Here is a 10,361-nt window from a genome sequence, read left to right as displayed (position 1 = left end):
TTATTCATATGAAGGAACTTGGACTACTTCTGGGAATTTAACTATTATTTAGGGTACGTAAAATGAACATTATTTAGTTACTGAATATTTCTTTGATAAAACGAACATGGCTTTTTAAATGCTGGCCGTTAATTAGTATTACAATATCATTTAGAAGTTTCCAGAAAATAAGTAGTAATATTGATTAAGATGATGTGAGAAGAAGAATAATCTGCAGAATTGACGAACAGTAGCCTACTTGTGAAATACGATTCAAGTAAAATAAATAAGAAAAACATTATAACTTAATAAACCAAGAACCCGTAAGTTGTAATTTCATAATCCCAAAAACCAATTTTTGAAACTTCATCAGTCACGGACAATTATAAACTCATAAACCAGACACCAAATCTGTTAAAACAATTAGTTGTAATCCATTTTACCGTAAAATTCATATGGCAAAGTGATAATATTCTTTGAAGCATACGTTCTCTTTATTATAAAAAAAATATATGAAGAACAAAAGAATCCCGAGACTGCAGAACTGTGCCAGCTTTATCTTTGAATGACCAGTGTTGAAATAAGCATGGGCCTCTTTCGATATCCTGAACGGTTCTGGGTCGTAATAGTTGCCGGGCGCTCGAGAGAGAGGGAGGGAGAGAAATAAAAGGTCCCTAATCTCTATACGTTATATTTCTGTCTCTCCAAATATTAAATAACTTGTTGCCGTCACGAGGCCAAAAATTTTATTGAATTTTTGACAAAAAGGCGTACAATACTTTTTTCTTAATCCTACTAGCATGCAAACAAATATTCCTGTCAGAGTTAATTACATAGCTGTCAAGCATCTTGAACTTTTCTGAGGGCGCAGCTTCCGATTATTTAAGTCTCTTTAATTTTCAATATGTATGATCATTTTATGTGTTTCTCATGAAACAAATTTCGTCTGTTAGCAGTGTGACAGTGTAAGAACGGCCTCTTGTGGTTTGTGACGTGATTCAAAGTGGTACTTTTCTGTCATGAATGCAAACAAAAAATGTTTGAAATACGCCGGGTCCTCCAGCCTCCAAATCCCTTTCCTAAACAAAACACATCCCTTTTATATACACCAGCATCGGCGGACATGCACGCACGCATAGAAAAGCACACTTGTTAGTGCAGTATATTTATAAATCATACATATATATATGTACACACACACACAGACACACACACACACACACACACACATATATATATATATATATATATATATATATATATATATATATATATATATATATAAATTTCTGACTCACGTCGGGATCGAACCCAGGTCTCTCAGGTGGAAAGCAAGGGCGTTATCCACTGGGCCATACAAGTCAAAAGAAGTTGGAACCTGAGAGCAACTGCACCCAAGGAATTACCTGGGCAAGCTAACTGCTTGCATACCAGCGAGTTTTCCCCAACTTCCCGACTCAGCAATGACCCAATAGACAACATTTCATTCGAATTATCCCTTCTGAGTGAATAAGATAGAAATCATCAACACACAATCACGTGTGGAACAGAAATAAATTTCTGACTCACGTCGGGATCGAACCCAGGTCTCTCAGGTGGAAAGCAAGGGCATTATCCACTGGGCCATACAAGTCAAAAGAAGTTGGAACGTGAGTCAGAAATTTATTTCTGTTCCACACGTGATTGTGTGTTGATGATTTCTATCTTATTCACTCAGAAGGGATAAATCGAATGAAATGTTGTCTATTGGGTCATTGCTGAGTCGGGAAGTTGGGGAAAACTCGCTGGTATGCAAGCAGTTAGCTTGCCCAGGTAATTCCTTGGGTGCAGTTGCTCTCAGGTTCCAACTTTTGACTTGTATGGCCCAGTGGATAACGACCTTGCTTTCCACCTGAGAGACCTGGGTTCGATCCCGACGTGAGTCAGAAATATTTTTCTGTTCCACACGTGATTGTGTGTTGATGATTTCTATATATATATATATATATATATATATATATATATATATATATATATATATATATATATATATATATATACAAAATTATAAAATCACTAAAAACCGTAGTATCGTTATCAGTAATTAAAACCAACCATAGTTTTCTTAACAGCAATCAAGACCACGCTTAGCTCAGCATAAAATATAACTGGTCTAGAAAAGAAAAATGATAGTTTCTCGGGTTTCCCTGCAATAAATGAACAAACACTACAATATGGCAGGTGTAAGTTCTAAGAAGAATAAAGCATCAAGAGCAGAGCCTATCTCGTAAGAAAGCTGACTGAAGTCCACTAAATGAAAGTCCATTTGTGAGAGGGTGAGCAAGAAAAATTTAGATCATGGGAATGCTCAGAAAAATAGGGTAAAGAATTAACGACTCGAAAACGCGTCAGGAAGAGTGAGTACACTGATTTGGGACCAATTTTCTTTTCGAGTAAAAGAGAGCACTACACGCCCAGGATTTTGGACAAAAAACGGCTCCGTTTTTTGCTTTGGTCAAAATTGTGTATTTTTATACTATTTCTGCATGTGCCAAAATTTGAATGAAACCATTAAATTGTATTACTGCGTAACATTACTAATCTCCTCATGTGTTTAACACTATTTTGAAGAGTGTATTACCTCAAGATACTTTCTACTTACATATAGGCATGTATACATACATGCACACACACACACACACACATATATATATATATATATATATATATATATATATATATATATATATATTATATATATAAATAAATAAATATATATATATATAAATATATATATATATATATATATATATATATATATATATATATATATATATATATATAAATTTCTGACTCATATCGGGATCGAACCCAGGTCTGCCTATTGAAAGGCAAGGAGCTGCCAACTGAACCATACAAGTCATAAAAGAAGTGAGAACCTGGATACCATTGTATGTAAGGCTTTACCTGGGCAGGCAGACTATGTACCTCACACACCAGCGTGTTTTACCCAACTTTCCTACTCAGCAGTGACCCAATTAACAGCATTTCATTCGAATTATCCCTTCTGAGCGAATATGATAGAAATAATCAACACACAATCATGCGTGGAAGAGAAATAAATTTCTGACTCACATCGGGATCGAACTCAAGTCTTTCATTTGAAAGTGCTTTTATGACTGTCGATCAATTTAAGATGGGAAATTTGATGAAAATAAAAAAAAGACCCTTAAAGATAAGGGCAGTTATCAATGTAAAGGCATTAATATGAAACCACGTGTTATCGAATACATTTAAACATTTTCATTTGGCAAGATGAACCTATTCCTAAGTATCTGCTTCCCATCTCTCTGAAACAGCAACAACCTTCTAAAGGCAACCAGTTTCAAATCTGAGAATGTTTTTTGGTGATTATCAGAGGGCTAATAAAGACGACTGCAATTCTTTTACCAGCCATCTTACCGGGCAACAATAATCTTTCTGGAGTAAGGAACGAGGCCACGCTGTACCAAGTGAGCATTTAGTTAACATTCAGAATACAGGTGTTAATTTACAACTGTTCATCTTTTCTTAAAAAGATATTAATTTCTAATATTTCAATGGCAATTTTCATTTGAAACATCTAACCAGGAAATAAATTTTCATATTGCAAATCATAGCATTTGCAATATAAAAATTCATATCATGTTGTCTGCATGATATGTCATGGGCTAGTATCCATATATTAGAGCCTGAAACTTTACGTCTTACACATCTAATGATTATGAATATCATTGGTATTGCAAATAGAAATTATACATTTCATGGATTCTTTACTAATCTTTGTTACAAATCCTCATTATCTGAGTAACAGTCATAACAAATATAGTATAAAAGCTATTTCATACAAGTACTGATAGCCAGCACTGCGACACTAAATAAAAGTAAATTAAAAGCACTTGCGGTGGACAATACCAGGTCCAGACTCGTCATATTCCTCCTTAGTGATCCACATGGCCTGGAAGGTGGACAGTGAACCAAGAATGGAGCCACCGATCCAGACGGAGTACTTCCTCTCAGGAGGAGCGATGATCTTTACTTTGATAGTTGAAGGAGCAAGACCAGTAATTTCTTTCTGCATCCTGTCGGCAATACCAGCGTACATTGTGCTGCCACCAGACATGACAATGTTGGCCAACAAGTCTTTCCTGATGTCAATGTCGCACCTCATGATAGACTGGTGGACGACCTCATGAACACCAGCAGACTCCATACCCAGGAAGGAAGGCTGGAATAGAGTCTCGGGAGCACGGAATCGCTCATTGCCAATGGTAATGACCTGACCATCAGGAAGTTCATAAGATTTGTCCAAGGTGGAAGAAGCAGCAGCCGTGTTCAACTCAGCCTCAAAGTCCAAAGCGATGTAGCAGAGCTTCTCCTTGATATCACGGACGATCTCACGCTCAGCTGTTGTGGTGAAGGAATAGCCACGCTCAGTCATGATTTTGCCAAGGTAGTTGGTGATGTCACGACCAGCCAAGTCCAGACGGAGAATAGCGTGTGGAAGCGCAAAGCCTTCATAAACGGGTACTATGTGGGAAACACCATCACCAGAATCACAGACCTGTCCGGTAGTACGACCAGAAGCGTAAAGAGACAAAACAGCCTGGATGCAGATGTAAGTCGATGGAACGTTGAAAGCTTCGAACATAATCTGGACCATTTTCTCGCGATTAGCTTTGGGGTTAAGAGGGGCCTCAGTAAGCATAACAGGGCATTCTTCTGGGGCGACGCGAAGTTCATTGAAGAAAGTATGATTCCAAATCTTTTCCATGTCATCCCAATTGGTGATGATGCCATGCTCGATGGGGTACTTGAGAGTGAGGATACCTCTCTTGCTCTGGGCCTCATCACCGACGTAGGCGTCCTTCTGACCCATACCGACCATCACACCCTGGTGACGTGCGCGACCGACGATGGAGGGGAAGACGCATCGAGGGGCGTCGTCGCCAGCAAAGCCAGCCTTGACCATGCCAGAGCCATTGTCGCAAATAAGAGTCGCCGCCTCTTCGTCGTCACACATGACTGCGATTTAGGTATGGAGTCAGCAGGATACCTGAAACGATTGTGATACATCTGAGGGTAAAACAGACCTAATACTGGTTAACAACATAGTTTCTCAATAAAGCTACAAAAATTCGTGATCAGCTGAGTGATATTTGAGTGAAGCAAATGTTATCATATGAAAAACAACGCCTTTTAGTTCTGCTGTTTGCATAGCGGTTTCCGGAGCAACATACTCTATGGCTAAAAGAAGATAAAAAAATTCTGCCTCTTCATTAAATCTATCAAAGGGTAAACAAAGAGCGCAAAAACATAAAGCACAACAGGATAAGCACATTTTAAGGAGAGAAGCTGAACTTTAGATTCAGGGTTACCCTGTTGCCATTTGTTAAACTAATATCTCCAAGTATGAAACCTAGACTTCTTTCTTTCGTCGTCAATATTTTTCGATTTTACTTGAATGATTTTTATACAAATAATATATTACACATAAGGGTAAAAGTACTTTGACTGATCGTTTTCTTTTGTTATCGAAATGTATACAAACACATACAGAAAATAATACTTATATACTTCTGTATGCAACTGATACAGTAATACCAACTTCTATATCATATTTTATGAATTTGATTTTACTTTACTGAAAATATATTCAGTGCTGGTGACTGGCGGGTTGTGCATCGCTGTCTAGATGGTGTTAAGTATTTTAAATCCATTCAAGCAAAGCAGAAAGAGATGAGTAATTAATTTAGTGTACTGATCCTAAAACCTGAGACACAACAGGACACTGTACAAAGGATATTTCTGCCTGTAAATAACAAATACAGAGACTATAATACCGACGCTCCACATAAAAGAAAATAAAATAAACATGAAAAGACTTTTTCGCCAAAATGAAATAAAAAATCTTAAATAAGAATAAAAGAAGAAATTATATAGCGTGACGAACTTGGCACATTGCATGGGAATGAAAAGTATTGTTCCCAGGCATAGCCTGTTGTTTCTATTAATAATACAACTAATAGCTAGTATATCAAGCAGTACTTAAGGAACGATAACGTGACATAGGGGGACTTTCAATGAACATATTTAAAATCGAAAGCCATACAAAACCCGTACAAAATAATGCTACTTTGGCAGAAAATTATAACGCAGCTTAGTCTTTTAAAAATGAACATTTAAACTGAAATCATGTAAGCAACCGAGTCGAAAGGCGAATCCAGAACACAAATACAGGAGTGGCTTTCTCGCATCAAATTTTTTGTGAAAGATTATCTTTTTTCTATTTTTTTTTTATCTTTTGTCAGTGCAATACATTCAAAGCTATCGTGAAGTAAATGTCAGAACTTTCACAAGAACTACAATATACGAAATACGACTTGAATTAGATTTGCAATCGTTTCTTAGTGCGTGTTTTGCAACCTACACACCGCTAACACTGGCTTCTAACTAAAAAAAAATAAATTAACAAACACAAGCACAGTCGATAGACAGCAGCCCACCTTAAGTAGTGTGCACAACTTGAGTGAGCCTTAGGGCAGACTAATTCTCTCCCTACACTTACCTGGCTTTTATACGTTACCTGTGCCGCACCTATGCAACAGGTGTATTGGAAGCGGACAGTGATATCGGATGTCTCTCAAGAGATTTATACAGGTGACTTGACAGTCGACGGGATTAAAGATGCACTTTTACGGCCCGAATTACGAGTCATTCCCCATTTTTAAATAAAATAAAATAGACTAAAAAAGTTTCAAGTACTGACAAGAATCTGAGTTAAATGATAGAAAGACAAACATAAAAAAAAGGTTCATTAAAAAATGATTAACTGAGACAAATGAAAAACAATCGAGCTAAATGGCATTCCTTCTTTCATCAAAGAGATTTCACTGTTTTAAGACTTAATTAATCAACACTGTCTTAAAAATACATTATCAGTTATAAATATATTTCGTCTTTGTAATGTCGATTAATAGAAAATGTCATTTTCAGCTGTATTAAGTAATTAACATGTAAATGATTTAAAACTAACCACGGTTTATACTTAATAAATATTTAAAACCAATAATCAGTAATTACGGAGCCATTGAAAACCCCTAAGTGGGCTATTCATAACTAACAGGAAAAGCTTAATGGACCTACTCTGGAGGGCAAAGTTATTTCACCATATGAAACCGTGTAATAATGTCAATCTCACAGGGGCATTTTCTTTAGACATCTTTATTTTGACAATCATCACCATATCCATATTATAACAAACTCTCTCAAGACCTTGGACGTCACCTAGATTACGTTACACGCCTCCTTCTTCAAAGGAGATGAGATAGATGAACACCTGTTTTTTCTGATAAGGCGTCGACGCCGTTGCCAAAGACGAGGTTACCGCTTTCCTGCCACCTTTCTCTCCGAGAGTTTCGCGATCCGCCAAGGTGTGGAACTCCGTCACGGGGATTTTCTTCCCTCGACTCCGAATCTTTTTCATGCCAAGAGGCGTCTGCCTCCGTTTCAAGTCTCCGTGGGGGAAAATTCGAAGCATCTGATGTCCTTTAGCTCCCTTTTTCCCCTTGTCAGTTTAGATTATGATTTACATTTTGCCTTACTAGAAGCAATTAGCTTTGAGGTTTAAGCTTTTCCTTAAAATTAAAATGACAATTTATGTGATGTCCCATTAGGAAATATCTGGATTGAGGGTAATTTTTTTGTCCATAAGTACATAGTTATAAACATTTCTATTCAAATCTAAGGTATAAAATGTATCTATTTTTGAAGTTTAATCTTTTAAACCACTGCATGATTGACGTTATAAATAAATACAACGAGTAACTTCTAACTGGTTGGTTGCTGACAGTACCTTTCCTTGCATCTCTCCGTTATGACACATGGCAAAGTTATTTCAGGTTACAATACCTCTTAAGTAATCGGGCATCACCGAATAAAATGTTACTATCTGTTCAGAGACCAACGAATCCCTAGAACATGCAAAATGTTACACAGAAATAGATTCTATTCTATTAGAACAACTTGAATCTGAAATGCTTCTTCCCCCGGAATATATGTAGATCTTCTTCTTTCGACCTTATTAATCCCACTGTATAGCAGGGTCCGCTGCTTGAGTCAACTTTCTCCGTCTATTTCTATTCCTTGCATCACCTTCCCCCCGTCCCACCTCACCCATATCCCTCCTCACCACATCCATCCATTTGATCCGCTGACGCCCCACACTCCTCCCCATCACTGGCATGTTCTTAGCTCTCTTGATTGATTCCATCTCCTCTCTTCTTATTACATGGCCTTAGTATCTCATACGGGCTTCCCTAGCCATCTCCTTTACATTACATATACCACACATTCTTCATATATCCTGATTCTCCCTCCATTCCAGCAGTGATATACCAGCAATCCATCTCCCCATCCTCATCTCGGTTCTTTGCAACAGTCCCTCCTCTTTCCTCTTAAGTGCCCAAGTGTCTGCCCCATATAATAGTACAGGCCTGATAACTGTCTTATAAATCTTCATGTTGAGGCTTAACGATATTTTCTTGTTAAAAACAACATCAGTTACTTCTCTCCATTTTCGCCATGCTTCCTTCACTCTCCGTCTCAATGCTTTCTCAGTACCTCTCCCCTCTATTATTACTGATCCCAAGTAGTTAAACTCATTGTTCTGCTTTAGCACTGTACCATCTTCCACTTGAATGTTTACTTCTTTATGTCCTTCTTTACTACTAATCATTTGCTGAGAATAAGAGTAGATGCCTAGCACTAAATATGTGCATTATTTTACCCCATGCATATCATTATTTCTACAGCTATCATGTTCTAATACCACTACTACTACTGCCTCTGCTCTCATCATTACCTTTATCATTGACAGTATCAATATTATTACTCGCAAGATCCGTTAATATTTCAGTCATTTAAGGTCTCATAAAGAATCCATGGATCGTCCTGTTGGGTAAAATTCAATAACGTTGTATTTTCCTCCTATCTTTCCATAACACTTCTTACAATTTCTCGGCGTCGATGACCGAAGTTGGTGCGCCGTCAGTCTACAGCCTTAAGATTTTCTTGATGATTACCTTACTCTCAAGTATAGTTCAGTAAATGTGGTCATTATGTCTCAACCCTTAATCATTACACCAATTATTTTCATGAGTCAAAAGGTTTGCACTGTGCCTCTTATATAAACCCCGTTCAGGATAGACAGCTGGAGGAGACTCATTAAAAACAGCAACCCCGGCTGGGGATCAAGCCAAGAAGAAGGCACCTAACGGGGGATCTAAGTTAAGGACCCATGTTGGTGTAATGTCAGCTTAATACAAAACCAAATAACTATTTCTTTGGAACCTTGCAAAATGAATGTTTCTAAAAAAGCCTGAAATAAGTGAAATATCCTTGGAGTCTCCTGCTGAAGGTACCTGACAACTTCAGGATTTTTCAGATCGTTTATGGAACCCCTTTTAATGTCAAGCAGACACTTTACCAAATTTCTAGCCAATGGTGACAAATCTGTTTACAACTCTCTCAATATCACTTAACCTGGAGCCAAGAGTTTGGTATTTATGGAAGTCCGGGCATAAAAAAAGCGTAGCATCTCTTGAAAATTCACAAGTATATGATAATCACGGTAAAAAACATTACTTTATACTGGTTACGACGGTCCTTGAATAACAATGTAGTCAGACTGCAAAAATGGTTCAAATTAAATCCCGTTCCTAAAGCCTAATTATCTTTGTCCCCTGCTCTCTAAGACAGAAGTAGGAAGCACTTTTGATGCTCACTTATTTGCTCTAACGACTACATAAGTATTATGAAACACCATTCAGAAAATGGCAAGGAAAAATTACACCACTTTAAAGTACTGTCTTTTGAAAATAAGAAAACAATGAACATGAAAATCTTGATAATTTTGGCCATAAGGAGACAAATGATCTTATAGTAGAATTTAAACACATGCATTCATACATACAAAACACACACACACACACACACACACATATATATATATATATATATATATATATATATATATATATATATATATATATATATATATATATATATATATATAAAGTGCTTCACTCCTCATAATTGTCATTCACATAGTTCTGAGTCTTCCAGCTCTTCTGGTGGCCAAAGGAGCCAGCTGACACTTCAATTACTATTTTCTCCGGGGTTTTGAGAAGGACATGTCCAGGCCATCTCCATTTCCCTCGCATCATTGTCTCATCTCTGTAATTTCCCTTAGGCCACGATCTCTAACTATGTACTGCTATCTGAATGATATTCTTAAAGCCTCATTCACTAATCGACATAATCTTTCACGCATAGATTTATTAATACACCACGATTCATGTCTG

General features: G+C 37.1%; 1 protein-coding gene across 1 annotated transcript; it reads right to left on the bottom strand.

The window, feature by feature from the left end:
- Positions 1-3,750: 3,750 nt before the first annotated feature.
- LOC136850086 (actin-2, muscle-specific-like) lies at positions 3,751-6,538 on the bottom strand. Its single transcript, XM_067123635.1, has 2 exons — positions 6,504-6,538; positions 3,751-5,053 (listed from the first exon to the last, which is right to left on the bottom strand). The coding sequence occupies exon 2, from the start codon at positions 5,018-5,020 to the stop codon at positions 3,887-3,889; it is 1,134 nt and encodes a 377-aa protein (XP_066979736.1). The 5' UTR covers positions 5,021-5,053; positions 6,504-6,538; the 3' UTR covers positions 3,751-3,886.
- Between the last annotated feature and the right edge of the window lie 3,823 nt (positions 6,539-10,361).

Source organism: Macrobrachium rosenbergii, chromosome 21, assembly GCF_040412425.1.
Source record: "Macrobrachium rosenbergii isolate ZJJX-2024 chromosome 21, ASM4041242v1, whole genome shotgun sequence".
In the NCBI taxonomy this organism is placed as follows: domain Eukaryota; kingdom Metazoa; phylum Arthropoda; class Malacostraca; order Decapoda; family Palaemonidae; genus Macrobrachium; species Macrobrachium rosenbergii.
This window is presented reverse-complemented; position numbering and strand designations above follow the sequence as displayed.

Coding starts and splice junctions, on each gene's coding strand:
- LOC136850086 (XM_067123635.1), bottom strand. CDS start 5,020: ATGTGTGACGACGAAGAGGCGGCGACTCTTATTTGCGACAATGGCTCT.